At 46.6% G+C, this 20990-nt stretch overlaps 1 protein-coding gene across 7 annotated transcripts in view; it reads right to left on the bottom strand.

Annotated features, from left to right (window-relative positions):
- Nucleotides 1–8556: 8556 nt before the first annotated feature.
- LOC138740832 (spectrin beta chain, non-erythrocytic 1-like) overlaps nucleotides 8557–20990 on the bottom strand; it is a 393831-nt gene continuing 381397 nt past the window's right edge. For all 7 annotated transcript variants that reach the window (XM_069894022.1, XM_069894016.1, XM_069894017.1 and 4 more), the window contains 2 exons: nucleotides 19426–19468; nucleotides 8557–13917 (listed from right to left, as the gene is read on the bottom strand). In XM_069894022.1, the coding sequence (XP_069750123.1) occupies nucleotides 13708–13917; nucleotides 19426–19468 (253 nt within the window). In that variant the 3' untranslated portion in view covers nucleotides 8557–13707. The remainder of the gene's footprint in view (nucleotides 13918–19425; nucleotides 19469–20990) is intronic.

The following is a 20990-nucleotide window of genomic DNA, read 5'->3' as shown; positions in this document are numbered from 1 at the left end:
TCCCGATCGCTGCCACTGTAAAGGTGTTGTACTAACCGCTACGCAAACTGTGCCGGCTTTATTAATCCTCAGCACCACGTCCCTGGTCTTATCCCTCTTGAAATGGGACTAGCTTGGGTCAGGATGGATAGGTGGGCTGAAGAGCCTGTTTCCCTGCTGGAAAACTTTGATCCTGCAACAGCATCGTGACAACTGCTCATCTCCAATATTCATGGAGAATCTTTAAATCTCCCCCTTTCACAGTTCTAAAGAGATTCTCAGAAACCTGCTGGAAAGGGCGGTGAAAAAAGATCGAGTAATTTCTGAAAGGGAAATGGATTAATTCACTGGTGATGCCTAGTTTGGAATATTGTGTGGAGTTCTGGTCCCCAAATTATAGGAAGGATATCAATAAGGTAGAGAAGGTGCAGAGAAGATTTACTAAAATTTTGCCTGGATTGCAGTATCTAGAATACAAAAAAGATTGAGTAGACTGGGTCTTTATTCATTGGAGGTTGAGGGGGGATTTGAGAGAGGTATTTAAAATGATGAGGGGGATAGATAGAGATGTGAATAGGGTCTTTCCCCTGAGGGTAGGGGAGATTGAAATGAGGGGTCGTAAGTTAAGCGTCAGGGGGCAAAACTTTAGGAAGCTTCTTCACTCAGAGAGCGGTGGCTGAGTGGAATGACCTTCCAGAAAAGGTGGCTTGCTAAAACTGATGGTTCACGTCAGCGATGTTGTGGAATCACATCGACATTTCAGGTTGAGACCTTGAATCAGGACAAAAGGGTATGTGGGCAGTATTCAGTCAGCAAATTTCTAAAGGTGTACTGAGGAGAGCATTCTGGCCGGTTGCATCACTGGTGCAGAGGTATCAACACACAGGATAGGAAAAGACAGGGGAGACTTGGGAACTTGGCCAGCACAAGCAAGAAAGCAGCCTCTTTCCTTAGGGACTCCCACCACCCTCTCCTCCCTGCCACCATCAGGAAGGAGGTGCAGGAGCCTGAAGATGAACACCCAACAGTACAAAAACAGCTTCTTCCCCTCCGCCACCAGATTTCTGAATGGACAATGAACACAGACACCCTCTCGCATTCTCTCTATCAAAAATGTATTTTGCAGCGATATTTGCAGAACAAATTTTGTAACAATAAATTCTGATTCTGTGTGGAGGGGGATGAAACTCGGTTTAAAGAAGATTGATTGTGGGACCAGCAATGGGTAGGCCTGGGGTGGGGGGGGGGTGGTTTACAGTTGATGAGCAAATGGAGGCAGGAGGAAGCGGGGTGGGTTTGGAACGCAGAGAGGCAGGCAGGGCAAAGTAAAGGAAGGCAGATGGAGCCAAGTAGGGGGGAGGAGGGTCAGATAGACTGCATGGTGACAAGCAGAACCAGAAGGGCTACGTGCTAGGCTTATCTCCCCTATACACTTGTATAATGCTTGAATTTTTTTGAGGTGGTCAAATTTTGGGGGGGAGGGGTCAATTTTGCCCATGGTCATTCAAAGCATCAGGCACTCGGATGGTTGGGACCAGGTCGTAGGTCTGCACTCAGGGAAGCAGGAGGCCAGGGTGTTGGGAGCTTGGATGGGCAGGTGACTGGGGCGATGGTCTGCGGTCAGGGCATCAGGAGCTTGGATGGGCAGGTGGCCAGGGCGAGGGTCTGTGGTCGGGGCATCAGGAGCTCAGATGGGCAGGCGGACAGGTCTAAAAATAGGTGGGTTGACTATTACACAGGTTTCCTCCCACCGATTTGCATATCAAACTATTGAACTACAACCCCTGGTACATTTTGAATGGAGGGAGGAAACCTGAGCACCTGGAGGAAACCCACGCAGACACGGAACATACAGACAGCACTGGATTTGAAGGCTATAACAGCATTGCGCTAACTACTACACGATCCATGCCACCCTTCTGTGGCATTCATTTTCCCACTGTGACTGAAATTTTTGGCACTCCGTTGCTATTTTTTGTCTTTTCGGATCATCCATTTTTAATCAATTGAGGTAAAAATAATTTCTTTCTTAACTGCAGTCAGTTTTCATCAATGAATAACATTGCAATGGTCGGTCTAGTAGTTGTTCAAAATGGCAGCGACGTCTAGTGTTGAAACTAAGAAGTGCGATTTACATTCCTTGTTCAAATGGGCCATATTCCATTTATTTTTAAAATTCACCCTGAGCCACTTAAAAATGGGCAACGGGCTGTAGTTTGCCCACCCCTGATCTAAATAGATTGGTCTAATGTTTATAACTAAGGACAGTGCCTGGCAATGACAGCAAAGCTGAAATTCCACTAGCCCTGACCGAGGACAGCGAGAGGCTCCAGAATGTGAGTTGCCTGATAACAACAGCCTGGCTGATAAATTTCCAACAGTCCCATTTCTCTCTGGATTTGGTGAGGCCAAATTTAGAGAACTGTGTACAGTTCTGGTCACAAAAATGTTACCCGAGTTTCAGCATCTAGATTACAAAGAAAGATTGAGCAGATTAGGTCTTTATTCTTTGGAGCTTAGAAGGTTGAGGGGGGATTTATAGACTATTTAGAATTATCAGGGAGATAGATAGAGTTGATGTGGATAGGCTTTTTCCATTGAGGGTAGGAGAAATTGAAACAAGAGGTCATGAGTTAAGGGGCAAAAGTTTAGAACATGAAGTGGAACTTCTTCACCCAGAGAGTGTGGAATGAGCTTCCCGGGGAAGTAGTGGCAGTCGGGTTCATTTTGTCATTTAAGGAAAAATTGGAGAGGTATATGGATGGGAGGGGAATGGAGGGTCATGGGCAGGGTGTAGGTAGGTGGGACAAGAAGAGAGTACTTAGTTCAGTGCAGACTAGAAGGGTCAAAATGGCCTGTTTCCATGCTGTAATGGTTATATGGTCATATAGTTATATTTGGGGGAGGGGGGGGAAAGTGGGGAGACACATCTGTGTGATTGGTCCACAAAATGGTGCATCATTCTGATAGGATAATGCTTGCAGCTGAGATGGTGATTGTTTCGAGATTGGTTAACATCAGATCGCACCTATATGTTCGGGGAGCGCCTTGATCATCTACCTCACTCAGCTCTGGGCATTAGACAAAGGGGATGAGCTGAAGAGAAGTCTGAGCCCTTCATTCCTCCCACCACCTCAGAACATGGATCAAGGATCCACGTCGATCCTCCACAAAGGTGATAATGGGAACCATGATAATGGGAGAAGGCTGGGCTGAGTGGGGAAATGGATCAACTCATGATTAAATGGTGGGGAAATACTCGATGGGCCGAATGGCCCATTCCTGCTCCTATCTCTCATGGTCTTATTGATCAAGACAAAGGAATTTATTATTTCTAAATTTACAGATGGTATCTTTGTGGGGGGGGGGTTGAAAAGAGAAAGGGGAACAACATTGGGAGGACTGGAAGTGGAGTGGATGGAGAAGAGAGGGGGGAAGAGAGAGAAAGAGAAAAAAAACAGTTAAGGGTTAATTAATCTTGCCTTCTACCCTCATTCTGACTGTCCGATTATTCCTCTTGACACCTCTTTCCGAGGTTATTTGAATGGATCAATTATTCATCTACCCCAATAGTTTTCAAACCTTTTCTTTCCATTCACCTACCACCTTAAGTAATCCCTCTGCCATCAGTGCTCTGTGATTAGTAAGGAATTGCTTAAGGTGGGATGTGAGTGGGAAGGGACGTATGAGAATCACTGCTCTAGTCCCAATTGTTACTGAAGTATTTCACTTGAGAAAAATTGTCACTGACCCAATTCCTTTGGGAGTTCTGAAATGGTGCACATAACAACTCAATGAGGGACGATTAAAACAGTGGTTTGCAAACATTTTCTTTCCACTCACATCCCACTTTAAGTAATCCCTTACTAATCATCTAGGGTATAAAGCCTCAACGTCCCATCTCTCTTGAAACACATTGCATTTATCTTCTTCAACCATGAAGTTTACCTTCAGTCCGGCCTGCACGAGGACTCCCAGGTCCCTTTGCATCTGGGGATTTTCAATTTTCTCCCCATTTAAAAGTCTTTTTTTTGACCGAAGTGCACGAGCCACAGTCCTACCCTTTCCGACACTGTATTTCTCTGCCCATTCTCCTCATCTGTCGCAGTCCTTCAGCAGCTTCTGTTTCTCCTCAACCCGTATCATCCGCAAACCTGGCCACAAAGCCATCATTCCATAATCCAAGTCATTAATATACAAACATAGAAAGAAGCAGCCCCAACCCCGACCCATGTGGATGCCACTTGCCACTGGCACCAAGTCAGAATAGGAGCCCTGTATTCCAACTCTCTGCTTCCTGCTAAATCAGCCATTTTTAGATCCTGCAACCATGGAGATCGGTGCCCAAGATGGTGCTCCTGTCACAAGGGGTTTGGGGGAGCAACAGAAACGGGGAGAACAACCCGCTCCCATGGAAAAGCAGCAAGGGAGATGACCCTACAGGAGGGACACAGCGGTTGAAGGACCCACACAGGCTGTGGGCAGCTGTCAACATGCAGTTGAAGGCTGCTGGAGACTGGCTCACGGGAACCAGGAATCAGAATGGGTGCCGAGGGCAAGATGGGTCCCTGAGGGGCCTCGGGCACCGATGGCTTCCTGAACGTGTTGGAGGTTTGGATCCGAGCGTCTGATGAACAGGAGTCCGTGCGGTTGCAGAGGCTGCAGGAGTGCTGGAAGCAAATCCATGGACATTCAGGTTCTCCTTCTCCGATAGTTAACGGTGCTGGGCAATGCTCATGGTGACTTTGTTTGCCTTATGGCAGGCAAAAGTTGGAGTCAATCATGTATATTACGTTTTTTTGTGCTGTTATAAGACAGGAAAAGGAACCTTGAAATGCCTGGCATGGTCTATGTACTGTCAGCTATGCACTCTGCCAGTCTATCCTCTCCAATTAACTCTTCATATCATTGGTATTGGTGAATGTCCGCTAGTCCTGCACCCTTGGGTCTCACAGGAAATGGCTGCAGAGTTACCATTGTGTTGGTTGCAATTTACCAAAGTCCCGGGGGATTGGAAAGTTGAATTTACCCATACAGATACTCATCGACATACGATGGTCCAACTTACGATTTTTAGAAGTTACGATGGTCGTTATCACTGTATTTTTTTTAGTGCGGAATAAAAGGTATTCAACATTTAATTACTGTAAACAATAGGCTTTGTCTTAGATAAATCCACCCAGCTGTAGGCTATGTCAAATGTTCTGAGCACATTTAAGGTGGGCTAGGCAACATTATGATGTTCGGTTGGTGCAAACATAATTTTCAACTCACTATTTTTCCACATACGATGGGTTTATCGGAATGAAACCCCATCGTAAGTCGGGGAGCACCTGTACTCTTCAAGAACATTGGGATGTAGAAAGCAGAGTAGTTAGCTCCGTGTTTGCTCGTGGGAAAATAGCAGGACATTTTGAAAAATCAAGACCATGTCAATACGGTTTTATGAAAATAAAAATGTTGCAGAGTTGTTTGAAGATGTAAGAAGAAGGGTAGATTACGGAAAAACAGTGAATGTGGTCTATATAGATTTCTAGAAGGTAAGTCAAGTTTATTTTCAGCCGATTGTACAAATACAACCCGATGAAATAGCATTCTCCGGTCCTCTGTGCAAAACACAGAGACACACAACCAGTCATAACACACATACAAATAATACATATGTAGGACAAGGATTTTATCCATACAAATAAATAAATATTGTTTTGTGAATATGAGAGTCTTGGAAGGTTAGTGTGAGCAGTTCCTTTGGTTGATCAGCGTTCTCACTGCCCCTGGGAAGAAGCTGTTCCTCAGCCTGGTGGTGCTGGCTCTAATCTTCCTGTATCTCTTCTGCCACATTAAAGGTAATGCATGGGATTGCATAGGGCTGGCAAACCGTTAGTCTTTCGAGATTGGTAACTGGTTGGATGTCACTGTAGTGGAGTCCCAACTATTAATGGCACCATAACCAGATTTAACTACTAGACTGTAAAGGAATAGGGGTAAGGGAAGGGAGTGGGGACTATGTTTGACAGATGGTCTATAACAAGGGCAAAGTCACTCTGGAAGATAGGAGAAAGCCAATTACAACAATTTTTTTTCAAAAGATTTCTTCCAGAAAAGAAAGGGGATTATGATAGACAACTTCAAGCTGAACAGTTTCAGATTTGCTGTATCATGTCAGTTGAGAAACATTAAATGAACTTTTTTTGAATTTAGCATGTTTAATCCCATAATGATGCTGACACCTTGTATTAGTTCAAGTGACCTAAAAATGTTTTGCCGCTGATTTTCGTTTGTATTCAGCATCTGATGCCTCTCATGTCAGTAGTCGGCCAGCATCGATGGATTCCAGTTGCCCTGATACCACTTTTCCACGGTCGCAATGTCCTGGTGAAGTTTGTCACTGACCTCATCAAGATCAGCAGGGAAGAAATCCAAGGGCAAATGCAGAAAATGAATTTTCAATGACATGTTGTACTTTGTGGTTTTATATGCTTGAAGTAGACTTAAAATATGACTGGTTATATCTTTAAAAAAAGTTTTAAGGTGATATTTGTGATCAGCAGCCCAAAATCCAAAGAATACACGCAAAAGTTTTCAGGAAGCAAAATTCTTGTTGTCTAGTGACTCTCATCAGTTTAGAAGATGAAAAGGTTGTGGGCACAGCCTGGGACATCACAGGCAAAACTCTCCCCACCACCAAGAATCTCGACAGGGAATGCTGCTGTCGGAGATCAGCAGCGACTATCAAGGATCCGCACCCCCACCCCACAGCACATGCTCTGTTCTCGCTGCTGCCATCAGGAAAGAGGTCTCGGTGCCACCACCAGGTTCAGGAACAGCCGCTCCCCCTCCACCATCAGACTCCTGAACGACAAACTCAATCAAGGACCCACTTCAGGACTCTTAGTTTTGCACTTGATTGATATTTTCTCTCTCTGTCTTGCAGTTTGTTTACATTTCTTTTTGCACTACTGTAAGTGGTCATTCTGCCTGGTCCACAGGAAAAAGGACCTCAGGGTTGTATGTGATGTACCCTGACAATAAATCTGAATCTGAACACCCCAGTGATTCTCTGTGCAGAATGTTTTAGAAAGAATGAGACAGACAGCACAGTAACAGGCCCTTTCAGCCCACGAGCCCGTGCTCCAGTTACAGCCCCGGGGAAACACCACGCAGACCTGGGGTAAACCCACGCAGACCCAGGAAACCCCACGCAGATCCGGGAAACCCCACGCAGACCCGGGGAAACCCCACGCAGACCCGGGGAAACCCCACGCAGACCCGGGGAGAACCCACGCAGACCCGGGGAAACCCCACGCAGACCCGGGGAAACCCCACGCAGACCCGGGGAAACCCCACGCAGACCCGGGGAAACCCCACGCTGACCCGGGGAAACCCCACGCAGACCCGGGGAAACCCCACGCTGACCCGGGGAAACCCCATGCTGACCCGGGGAAACCCCACGCTGACCCGGGGAAACCCCACGCTGACCCGGGGAAACCCCACGCAGACCCGGGGAAACCCCACGCTGACCCGGGGAAACCCCACGCTGACCCGGGGAAACCCCACGCTGACCCGGGGAAACCCCACGCTGACCCGGGGAAACCCCACGCTGACCCGGGGAAACCCCACGCTGACCCGGGGAGAACACACGCTGACCCGGGGAAACCCCACGCTGACCCGGGGAAACCCCACGCTGACCCGGGGAAACCCCACGCTGACCCGGGGAAACCCCACGCTGACCCGGGGAGAACACACGCTGACCCGGGGAAACCCCACGCAGACCCGGGGAAACCCCACGCTGACCCGGGGAAACCCCACGCTGACCCGGGGAAACCCCACGCTGACCCGGGGAGAACACACGCTGACCCGGGGAAACCCCACGCTGACCCGGGGAAACCCCACGCTGACCCGGGGAAACCCCACGCTGACCCGGGGAAACCCCACGCTGACCCGGGGAAACCCCACGCTGACCCGGGGAAACCCCACGCTGACCCGGGGAAACCCCACGCTGACCCGGGGAAACCCCACGCTGACCCGGGGAGAACCTGACAGACAGCGCCGCGTTTGAACCCCGGATTCTCCAACATATTTGGGTCAATACCCAAAGCCTTCACCACATTCCCGAGAATTAAAGGAGCTCCTCGACCAGCCGTTCTCAACGGAGGCCACAGCACATTTTAAGCAAAAGCCTTGTTTTCTGTTCTCCTCGCCCAAGAGGACGGAGGAAACCGAAACTCGACGGCTTCCCGGGGCCATAAACTTTGAGCAGAGTTCGAAGGAGGCGGGAGCCAACGGAGCAAATCCCCCGTTGAGGCCGGCGCTTTACTGCACTGGGTGAAAGAACACGGTGACATCAAATCATCTCATCAAGCAGAAGCTCTTTCCATTTGGTGGCCATTCCTCGCAACTCCTGCAAATGCTGGCAGCTCGACTCCCCGAACGGGCGACGCTTGCTCAGCCGCCTCAAGGCAGGCGGCAGCGGGACGGGGACTTCTCCTGCCAGGTCCGTCGCTCCGTGAACCGAGGAACCTTTGAGGCAACCTGGCAATCAGAGCAGCCCCTGAAATAACCCAGGCACCGGGAGAAGAGTTTTAAATGCACTCTTTATTTTCAGGACAGTAAGAATTCAGTAAATAGAGATTATAATATTCCAAACTTCAAATGGGAATACCCAGGCCACCCCATTCATTCATCAGCCTTTCACTGTCTTTCACCCGGCACTGTCCAGTCAAGCATTGGATCAAGTCGTCCCCTCCCACTCTCTCCCAACCGCTTTGCTGATTCACCGCTGACCGTAATTTAGCGAACGAGCTGGTGTCTGGCCGAACATTTCTATCAAAGCGAAATGAAACAACACCGGGCTGGATTCTGTGCTCAAACTGAGGGCTGCGCCTCGTGATGTTGAGCAGGGGTTGAGAGCGTTAAACAACACCACTTCAAGTTGTCCCAGGGCAAGCACAACACGGGCTGGATGCAGAGTGACGTTCCCTTCCTGCTGTCCCATCACATTCTTCCATGGCAAGGAAAGATTGGGTTAGATCCAGGGTAAAGCTCACACTGCATCATCTTGCACTCTCCCCAAGGCAGGAATCCCACTATAGACCCATCAAACAGGACAGCAGGTTCAGCGCAGACGTGCTGCAAGGACCCGTTCAGCGTTCCCAGGGCAGACGTTCGCGCCAACATTCTCCGTCTAGGTCCCTCACACCCGTTTCCACCGGCTCTGTGACGTTAGACAATAGGAGCTGGAGTAGGCCCTTCGGCCCGTCGAGCCGGCACCGCCACTTTACAGATCATGGCTGATCACTACCATCAGTACCCCTTTCCAGCCTTATCCCCATAACCCTTAACTCCTTTGCCCACTAGAGTCTTATCTAACTCTCTTTTGAACATAATCAGCGAATCTGCCTCTATGCAGAGCATTCCACAGATTCACACTTCTCTGGGTAAAAAAATGTTTTCTCATCTCCGTCCTAAAGGGCCTACCCTGTAATCTTAAACTATGCCCTCTAGTCCTCGACTCCCCCATCATTGGGAACAAAACAGGCTGGGCTGTCAGGAGGCAAACTCAGAGTCTGCCTTTTAAATTTAGACCTAAGCCCTTTCGGCCCACGAGCCCATGCTGCCCAAATACACCCAAATGACCTACATCCCAGTGCAGTTTTTGTGAGGAAACCAGAGCATCCGGCGGGACCCCCCCCCCCCCCCCACACAGGGGGCAACGGGGAGAACTGTTTGAAGTCAGTGCCGGATTTGAACCCGGGCCGGATGTGACCGCGTCAACCTGAAACTCACCAAAAGAAAATCTGGCCGGTGTGATGGAACCAGTCAACTTGTTGCACCCACCCCCCCCCCCCCCACCCTCAAAGGCTTTGGCAAAGTGGCAGATGGAGCGGGACAGGGGCAGCCTGGTCTTCAGGATCACTGGAGAACCTGCTCGACTATGGGGTTGGGCTAACAACTCTTGGCACCGCTATGGCACTAACTGGGAACCATCTCTGGGTTCTCTCAGCACTCAGGGGGTTCCTTTCAGAATATAAGATAATTGCAGCAATAAGCAGCATCCTAACATCACGTTGCAATGTTAAACACTGCATTTGTATCACCAGCGAATGAGAGAAAACATCTCATTTCTCCCTCTTCTCCCATGCAAAACCTCCTATTCTCTCTGGATTCCCCGGCGTCGAAGAGGATTTCAGGGCAACTCAGCTGTGAGGGTCTGTAAACTGCCACAACTATTTGAGCTGAAAACACAATGGTGGGGAAATTCAGCAGGTTATTTTGTACAACAAAGATAAAGATACACAAGCAATGTTTCAGGCTTGACCCCTTCATTAAGGTATGAGCAAAATGTAGGCAGCAATAAAATGAGAAGAGGGGCACAGACAAGAGGTGGATAAGGGAGGGAAAGCATAGAGGAAACAGACGTTTCTGGTTCTGGGCACTTCATTACGGACAGGACGTGGAAGCTACAGAGAGGGGGCAGAGAAGATTCACCAGGATGTTGCCTGGATTGGGAAGCAAGTCTTATGAAGCAAGGTTGGCAGAGCTGGGACTTTTCTCTTTGAAGCATAGAAGGACGAGAGGTCTATGAAATTGTGAGAGGCATAGAATAGTGTGGACAGCCAGCACCCATTTCTCAGGGCAGGATCAGAGGACATCTGTACAAGGTGAAGGGAGGGAAGTTTAGAGGTGATGTCAGGGTTAAGTTTTTGTTTTACACAGAGAGTTGTGGATGCCTGGAATGCCTTGCCGGGTATGGTGGTGGGTGCTGGGATATTAGGGGCATTTAAGAGACTCCTAAACACGTGGATGGAAGAAAAATAGAGGGTTATGGGGTAGGGAGGGTTTAGTACTTATTTTAGGAATATATGGGTCAGCACAACATCAAGGGCCAAAGGGCCTGTACTGTGCTGTAGTGTTCTACACTGGTTATATATCTTTATCTTTGCTATATAAAGTACACAGTGACTTGCTGAGTTTCTCCAGCATTGTGCTTTTACTTCAACCACGGTGTCTGCACTTTTGTGTTTTACTCCACATCTATGTGATCTCCCAGTTACACTCTCTGTCCTGTGGTCCCTCTGAATTGGGAAGAGGGGTGGGACAATCTGTACTCGTGAGGAGGCGGTACCCGTGGGGGATGGATCATCGCTGGTGCAGCAGAGGTGCCATGAATGGCAGTGCCCCAGGCGGTTCTTCACCCTGCGTCGGCGCCGATTCACTGGATGAGGTCAGAAGCTGGAGAAAACGCATTCCCTTCCCCAAACCTGAGCCCTGCACTGCACTGTATCATTAGTTACCATTGATAGTTGGACCAGCATCTCCATCAATGTGAGGAACAGGGGAGCAGGTGAAGAATCTTCGCATGCTGACACCCGCTGTGATTTAGATGTCTTAAATCTGGTCTCTGGCTCCCATCTGTCTCCCTATCAACAAGGCTCAAAGTCTATGCTCTACCTGGAATGTGATGGAACAGGTCACGATTTGCTATTGAAGTCCTACATTTTAAAAAGGACTTCCAATGAGACTTTAAAAGTAACTTTATCCCTGATGTGTTCAAAAATCTAACATGTATTGGAATTTCCTCTTCAAATTTAATAACTGTGTCACCGCTGAGGTGGCCAATACTGACTCCCCGACTGTCTGCCGGTGTGAGGTTTTAGATTACAAAATTACATCATCACTTCGGAAGCATCTCCTCTTGAAATTACTTTAGCTGATGGTAACTATCAAATAGAATTTTGAGTGCCCCACACGTTTCAATTTCTATCCAAATACCACCGAGTGGGATTTACAATGAACCAGGTCCAAGAAAATATTTAAAAGCAGTTTAGTAACTTAACCTCAGCACATCTCAGATCTGGCAAACAACAAAATGCATCCTGTTCTCGTAGCCAATCACGATACGGTGGTGGCATCCCTCCCGAAGCCTACCCTTCCTAGCTCGAACTTGCAAAAGCTTCCTCGTCACTCCGCCATCTCTCCTACATCCTGCTTGCTGCCTAAAATCCATCGACGGGCCAGTTCTCAAAAGGGTGGGGGGGAGGAGCGAAGTAACTTGCAGCTCAGTCGAGGCAAGGGGTGGGAGGTGTGATGCAGTAGAAGAAGCGGAAATGGGAGTTGGCGGATCAAAGGAAAATTTAAAACACTGGTTTTACGATAGAGGCTAATGGAAAATTTTAACCTCGTGTTAAAACTGTTCCCATGGGAAAAGAGTGAATTGAACCATCCAGTTGAGGAAGGTCATCTCGTCTAACAATTTCCCAACTCTTAGCAACACAAAGTGCACTGGAAGTTTTGCCCAGTACTAATTAAAGCTGCTGTATAAAAAAGTAAAAACACATTGCTGGAGAAACTCAGCATGTACTTTATATAGTAAAGATAAAGGAACATAACCAACGTTTCAGGCTTGAGGCTTCTATGATATCTTTGAATATCTTGATAATACCTTGTTTTATACCAAGGTGGGATAATACCTTGATGAAGGGCTCAAAGCTGAAACGTTGGTTCTGTAACTTTACATTGGCTACAGCGACATGCTGAGCTTCTCCAGCATTGTGTTTTTACTTCAACCACGATGTCTGCAGACTTCAGTGTTTCACTTCTAATCAAAGCTGCTGTTGATTGCGACGGTAGGACTGTACAGGAAGGAAACTTGAAAGCTTTTTAAAACCAACTTTAAATTGATCTGCAATTTTCGCAGCAACTTGGTGACGAAAATACTTCGACACGTTCTGCGATGCAAGTTTGTTTACAGCAAATAATCCACCCCCAATACCCGTCGCAGCGAGGGAAAACGTTTGGGAAAATGCAGGGTTCTCTGCCCACAGTGAGAGCAGATTGGCCTTCTTTAAAAAAAGCAATTCGTTTGGGTTAACATCGAGGGAGTAACAAACCAAGCAATGAGGAGGGGGGAGGAGGAAGGAGAAGTGTTTATAGCCAGGTTTGATGCTCTCTCCTAACCCACCCCATCTCTCCGCATCCATGAAGCATCTATTGGAATTTTCAATAAATACAAAAGTACCTCATTGTGGCATTTATATTACAATTGATGACACTGCGCCACAGTAGTTAAGTGCAAGAAAGAGGGGGAAAAACACCAGGATAGGATCAAGGGAGGGAAAATAAATGAAATGGCACTAACTGGGATAACATGTCTGCTTAAGAAATACATATTTCCAATCTGGCCTCATTTTGCAGCTATTCAGATTGTCAGTGACAACTCCTGCTGAGGTTTAGTAGGGGGAAGAAGAGGCATTTTCATTGCAAACTTCATTTTTGAGACCCATTAGACTTTCAACAGTGTAAATACACCACAACCAAACAGTCAATCCTATGTAAAAAAAACCCACCTGATATCAAATCATTTTACCTTTAGCCAATTTAGGATCAAAATATTCTGCTGGAAGCATGTCCCGAGGCAGAACGATTCTCTCTTCCTTGGGTCAACCAACGTTTAGTGTTTCATGAATCAGTTCTATAGAGATGGTCTGCTCACCATTCCAGAAGTCCTGACATTTTCGTTACACCCACCCCACCACCCCCAACACTGAAAAAAGTATTTTTTTACTAAATCCCAACCCGCCCTCTCCCACCCCTCTTCAAAAGCCCCGGGAATGCCAGGCGCAGAGTCAGTCAAAAAGAAAAACCAAGCTGCAATTGACTGGGATGACGTGCAAAGTGGGGAACATGAGGCGACTTCAGCTTGTTTTTGAAAGCTTCCTAAGTCTTTGCCTATTTCTTCTTGAAGAAGCTAAACCTCTTCTCCCGGTCTTTCTCCTTGCCGTCCTTGTCCCTACGCAGGGTCACGGTCTCACTGCTGTGGGGCGTCATCGGGGGCATCGTCATGGCACGGGTGAGGCCCTGCGGAGTGGCAGGGTGGAGGTCGTCTTGACTGTTGGAGATTGACCTGGTGATCGCGTCAATCCAGCTGCTCATTTCCACCTGCAAAGCATAGTCTTGTAAGCAAGTAAGGAGTAGAACCAGGCCATTCAGCCCATCAAGTCTGCCCTGCCATTCAAACATGAGCTGATTCATTTCTCCACTCAACTCCACTGCCTGGCCTTCTCACCATAACCTTCAATGTCCTGCTAATCAGGAACCTATCAATCTCTGTTTGAAATACACCCAATGGCAACAAATTCCACAGATTTACCAGCCTCTGGCTGCAGCATACCTCTTCCAACTCAGCCCCCCCCCACCCCCCAACTCTTAGTTCTCTACCCCCATGACATTTGATTCAAATCAGCCAATTGACCAGATAAAGGGCCGTAAGGACATTATTACTGTGGAGCTTATTGCAAGAACCAGGAGAATCTGTGATAACACAGAACATTACAGCACAGTACAGGCCCTTCAGTCCTCAATGTTGTGCTGACCTATATATTCTCACAAAAAAACCCGAAACCCTTCCTATCCCGTATCCCTCCATTTTTCTTTCATCCATGTGCCTGTCTAAGAGTTTCTTTAATGCCCCTAATGTTTCACCCTCCCCCACCGCCCCTGGCAAGGCGTTCCAGGCCCCCACAACGCTCTGTGTATAAAATAAAGAATACCCCTAATGACTCCCCTCAACTTTCCTCCTTTCACCTTTGCACAGAAGAGGGTGGCGTCGAAACTTCTATGCACGATTCCAATGACACGGTTGGAGCGAGGCTGTTACAGTGATTGGGACTGGGGTTCGAATACAGCGCTGTCTGCAAGGAGCCTGTATGTTCTCCCGTGTCTGCGTGGGTTTTTCCCAAGCTCCATTTCCTCCCCTCCCACCGTTCAAAAAGAACAAGGGGTCGGTGGGGGGGGGGGGAGCTCAATTGGGTGTGCATTGGGGGGGATGGGGTTGTGGGCCGAAATGGCCCATTACCATGCTCTGTCTAAATTTAAATGTCAAATTAAAATTATTAAAATATTTTAAAAGATATAAGGTTATTGATGTTCGAACTGTTGGCAGGACAGATGCCAGTGCCTCAGCCTTGAGAAGAGCTGTGTCAGGTTTTGATCCACATCCAGGATCTCAAATAATGGGAGTTGCTGGTTGGCTTCACCCAAACTCGAATTTCAAATACAACCTCTACTTAAAAGATCCCATTATTAAGTTTGATTTGAGCCCTGGATCCAGAGAGATAAGAAGCATTTAGGATGACAATAAGATGTAGGAGCAGAATCAAGCCATTCAGCCCATCATGTCTACTATGGTGTAATGAAAGATTTAAACCATGTTTTTTGCTTCTGCAAGGCTGAGAACCTGCTTGTTTTTTAGAATCAGCAGACATAAGCTAAATTCCACCGAGGGGCCAGAGATGGAGTTATCTGACGAAAGGACATCTGTGTACCAAGAACATTTAATCTTCCTGCTTGTTTTGGTCACAGACTGTCAGAGGCCGAGCCTTGATGCAAAATAAACCATTGTATTCAAAGTGATAAGCTGAAAATTACATTATTCGATAGAAACCTTGCTCGCTTATCTTTCTTGCTGTGCTGGGAATAGGTGCTTGGGTAAGCAGTTTTTGGGTAATATAAGCCATGGTCCCGCTGCTGAAGTTTGAGACTCTCCGAGAGGTGGCAACATCTCTCAGCAAGAAGAAGAACTTCTAGAGTCCAGCTAACGTCCCGGTCGGGGGAGGTGGAGAAGCTGCTACCAGCGCCCCGACAACCTACTACAAGTGCGTGGTCGTTGCCTCGCTTTGGCAGTTGGGACCAGTCCAGGCGTTGATAAGTATAATTGGGAAGGGCTTGCATATTGTAGTTTGATATCAGCTTTAGAATTTGTAATACAGATTTGTATAAACTGAAGTGCTCTCGGTGTGTGTGTCTATTTTCTTTCGGCAGCTCAAACACTGTGACCAATCTAAAACGAACAAAGTGAGAGGTACAAGTTTACTCAAGACAAGGTTCGAATCCTGCTGACTACGCCAATTGTTCTGGGTAAACTTGTACCTCTCACTTTGTTTGTTTTAGATTGGTCACAGTGTTTGAGCTGCCGAAAGAAAATAGACACACACACCGAGAGCACTTCAGTTTATACAAATCTTTATTACAAATTCTAAAGCTGATATCAAACTACAATATGCAAGCCCTTCTCAATTATACATCACGTCGGAGCGCTGGTAGCAGCTTCTCCACCTCCCCCGACTGGGACATTAGCTGGACTCTAGAAGTTCTTGCTGAGAGATGTTGCCACCTCTCGGAGAGTCTCAAACTTCAGCAGTGGGACCATGGCTTATGTTACCCAAAAACTGCTTACCCAAGCACCTATTCCCAGCACAGCAAGAAAGATAAGCGAGCAAGCTAGCATGCCTAGGCTTCTATCGAATAACATAATTTTCAGCTTATCACTTTGAATACAATGGTTTATTTTGCATCAAGGCTAGGCCTCTGACAGTCTGTGACCAAAACAAGCAGGAAGATTAAATGTTCTTGGTACACAGATGTCCTTTCGTCAGATAACTCCATCTCTGGCCCCTCGGTGGAATTTAGCTTATGTCTGCTGATTCTAAAACACAAGCAGGTTCTCAGCCTTGCAGAAGCAAAAAACATGGTTTAAATCTTCCATTACATATGGTTGGTGTATTTTTCCTCTCGACCCCATTCCCTTGCCTTTACATAAAACACTACATTCTCATATCGATCCTATATGTGATAAATGTCAACTGGAAATAGCTTCCCTTACACATATGTTTTGGTCCTGTCCCTCTTTACAGAATTATTGGAAGGAAATTTTTTCCATTATATCTACTGTTTTGAATATTGATTTACAACCACATCCCATTACTGCAATTTTTGGATTACCTATGATAGATTTGACTTATTTATCTCTTCCTGCGGATCGTATGATTGCTTTTCTTACACTAATGGCTAGAAGATCTATACTATTAAATTGGAAAGAGGTTAATCCTCCCACTGTTTTCCAATGGTTTACCCAAACTATACTATGTTTAAATTTAGAGAAAATTAGAAACTCTGTCTATGAATCCCCTTCTAAGTTTGAGTTAACCTGGCGACCATTTATTCAATATTTTCATTTGTGGTGAGTTGATCTGGCTCTGTTTTCTTTCTATGATTATGTATGATAATTGGGCTGTAAGATGAGATCGGCGTGGTTTAGCTATATCTGTAGGTTTTTTTTAAAGTTTTTTTTAAAGTTTTTTTTAATTCAGATTTGTTTTTTCTTCTTTTTTGGGTTTTTTTTCTCTCTCTTTTTTCATATATTGTTATTAATTATATCTTTTTTTTAGAGATAGTTCACACCCTAAACTGATCTAAAATTTTTTTTTATGATATATTTTTATTCTGTAATATTATTGTTTAATATCTCTGTATTAATTCATTACTTACTATGTATTTTTTTATATCTCTTTGAACTGTATGTGTTTATAAATTATAATAATAATAAAAAGATTGAAAAAGAAAGAAAACACTACAGCACTGTACAGGCCCGTCAGCCTTCAATGTTGTGCCAACCTATGTATTCCCACCAAATAAAAAGGAATAAGCCCTCCCTACTCCATAACTCTCTAGTTTTATCCATGTGCCTGTCTAAGAGCCTCTCAATTGATCCTAATGTTCCATCTTCCACCCCCCCTCCCCGCCCCAACCCAGCAAGGCATTCCAGGCCCCCACAACTCTCTGCGTAAAAACCTACCCCTAGTGTCTCCCCTAAACTGTCTCCCCCTGGTGTTTGCTACTCCCGCCCTGGGTATAAGGTGCTGGCTGTCCACCTTATCTATGCCTCTCAGAATCTTGTAGACCTCTATTAAGTTTAGATTTAGACAAATACAGCCCAGTAACAGGCCATTTTGGCCTAGGAGTCTATACCACCCAATTAGCCTACAATCCCAAATGGTGGGAGGAAACCAGAGCCCCCGGGGTAAACCCACACAGATTCAGGGGGAATGAACAAACTCTTTCCAGTCAGCACGGGAATGACACCCTGGAGCCGATCGCTGATGCTGTAAAGGCGTTCCCTCTCTAAGATGATGTAAGTCTCCTCTCATCCTTCTGTGAGCCGAAGAGAAAAGTCCCAGCTCTGCTGACCTTGGTTCATAAGACTTATTTTCCAATCCAGGCAACATGCTAGTAAATCTCCTCTGCACCCTCTCCATGTACGGTTCCTCTCGACCCCGTTCTCCTGCCTTCTCCCTCTAATGCTCCTTCTATTCAAGAACCTGTTGGCCTTTGCTTTGAATATACCCACTGGCAGCCTCTGAGGCAACAAATTCCAGATTCACCACCCTCTCCCACTACCGCAAAGATCTTCCCCACATCTACTCGATCCAGCCCTTCTTGATTTTATTTATTTGGAGATACAGCACAGCTAATAGGCCTGTCCGGCCTGTGAGCTCACACTGCCCAAATACACCCATGTTACCGAATATCCCCATATGTTTTGAAGGGTGGTAGGAAGCCGGAGCACCTGGAGGAAACCCGCGCAGACGTGGGGAAAACATGCAAGCTCCTTGCAGACTGATATATTGGACTGCCCCGTCCAATTTTTACATAAAGAGATAACAAATCTGAAGGGGAGGGCATTGAGAAATGCTGAGGAACAAAGGGATCTTGGAATAACGGTTCAGCGTTCCTTGAAGGTAGATTCCCATGTAGATAGGGTGGTGAAGGCTTTTGGTATGCTGGCCTTTATAAATCATAGCATAGAATATTGGAGGTGATGTTGAGACTGTTTAAGGCTTTGGTGAGGCCAAGTTTGGAGTATTGTGTGCAGTTCTGGTCTCAAAATTATAGGAAGGATATCAATAAGGTAGAGAGGGTGCAGAAGGTTTATGAAAATGTTGCCTGGGTTGCAGTATCTAGAATACGGAGAAAAACTGAGTAGACTGGGACTTTATTCATTGGAGCGTAGAAGGTTGAGGGCCTATTTCCATACTGTAAATTGTTATATGGTTATATGGTATCTGCATGCAAAGCGTGCACATTCACGCTATTACGGCGCCAGTGACCTGGGCTTGAAGGTCATCCACTTAGAACAGAGATGTGGAGGGATTTCTTAAACCAGAGGGCGGTGAATCTGTGGGATTTGTTGCCACGAGGCTATTGGGTGTATTTAAGGCAGAGATTCGTAGGTTCTTGATTAGCCGGGGCATCAAGGGGTATGGGGAGAAGGCCGGGCAGTGGGGCTGAGTGTGGGAATGGATCAACTCAGGATCAAGTGGTGGGGCAGACCTGATGGGCTGAATGGCCTATTTCTGCTCCTATGTCTTACGGTCCTTGAGGAATCCCGTGCTGACTGTAAGGAGAGCTCTTGTTTCCACCCACCCTTCAAACATGGATATTTGGGTGGCATGGGCTTGGGGGCCAGAAGGGCCTGTTACCGTGCTGTGTATCTAAATTTAAAAACATTTACAATGGGGCTGAACCTCCCATCACCTTTGTACATTCTGCTAACTCGAGCTTAAGTCACTGCCACAGTTTCCATTAGATGGTAAGACAATGTTCCCTTACCTCGTCCTTGGCCTGGAACAGAAACTCCTTCCCCTCGCTGAGTCTATGATTAAAAAAAAAGATTATTCATCAATCAATGAAATGTCCCATCTTTCCACTCAATTTAATCACATCTCGTCGCAGAGGACAACTCTGGCCAATAGTTCGACTTCACATTTTAATCTGCTTGGAGTGAAACACAAAAGTCTGCAGACACTGTGATTGTAGTAAAAAAAAAACAGAAATGCTGGAGGAGCTCAGCCGGTCTCGTAGCGTCCACAGGTAGTAAAGATACATTACTGATGTTTTGGGTCTGAGCCTTTCTTCAAGGTATAAGTAAAGAACAGGGAGGCATCAGAATAAAGACTGGAGACTGGCCGGAAGGAGGAGTCCAGACCAACAAAAGGTGTTAACTGGATACAAGAGGAAAGGTGAGGATTGATCTTGGCTCTGTGAAAGGGTACAGATGGAAAAGGGAACAGAGAGGGAAAGGCAGTGAGAAAGAAGGCTGGGGGAAAGGTGACAGACAGGGAAGGGGGGGGAGGGGTTAACAGAAACCAGAGAAGTCGGTTAATGCCATCTACTTAGAGGGTGGTCTCAGTCTGCCAGTGTGTGAGACCATGGAGAGACATGTCAGCAATTCCCCGTCCCATTCCCTTGCTGACATGCCTGTCCATGGTCTCATTCAATGCCAGACTGAGACAACGGGAAATTGGAAGAATAACACCCCACCCTCCGTCTGGGCACCCTCCAACCCGATGGCATCGACTTCTCTGCACCATTCCCGCCCCCTTCTTCTTCTCCCATCACCTTCAGCTTTCTCTCTCTCTTCCCCCTGTCTCCTTTCGCAGAACCAAAATCATTTCTCACCTCTCCTCTTTTCATGTCCAATTAACCACCTTTTGTTGGTCTGGACTCCACCCCCCCCCCCCTTCATTCTTCAGTCTTTATTCTGACGCCTTCCTGTTCTTTGCAGAATGGCTCATGCCCGAAACGTCGGCAAAGTATCTTTACCTTCAATGGACGCTGTGAGACTGGCTGAGATCCTCCCGTACTTCTGTGTGTTAATCTGCTTGGAGTTCAATACCAAGGGCTGTAATGGCTCGGCAAGTGAAGAGGCCATTTTTTTTCAATCTAATTATTATTTTGTGTTTTTTCTCCCCTTCGTGACTCTCAACTATGAAATAATTAACCTCAAATAATTAAATGCAGAACGTCCAAATTCAGTTCCAGGAGAGGACAGGAGGGAGCAATGTGCAGAAAATGTTGGGACATTTTTGAGATCAAAAGAAGAGATGGTGTTGGTTCTTTTGAATAGTGTTAAGGTGGACGTACCTGGATATATATTGAAAGTGGCAAGGGAGGCGACTGCTGGGGGGCTTTTTGGAAATCTTTATATCCCCACAAGCAACAGGAAAGGTGCTGGAGGACTGGAGAGGAGGCAACGTTGCACCTTTGCTGCAGGGGGGGGAAATAGGGATAAACCAGGGAATAGCAGGCCTTGTATTAGCGGTAGGGAAATACTGGAGGTTGTACGTGATGTCATGCATTTACTCTGACAATAAATCTAAACTTGGAACATTGCA

This window comes from Narcine bancroftii, chromosome 8, assembly GCF_036971445.1.
Source record: "Narcine bancroftii isolate sNarBan1 chromosome 8, sNarBan1.hap1, whole genome shotgun sequence".
Lineage (NCBI taxonomy): Eukaryota > Metazoa > Chordata > Chondrichthyes > Torpediniformes > Narcinidae > Narcine > Narcine bancroftii.
This window is presented reverse-complemented; position numbering and strand designations above follow the sequence as displayed.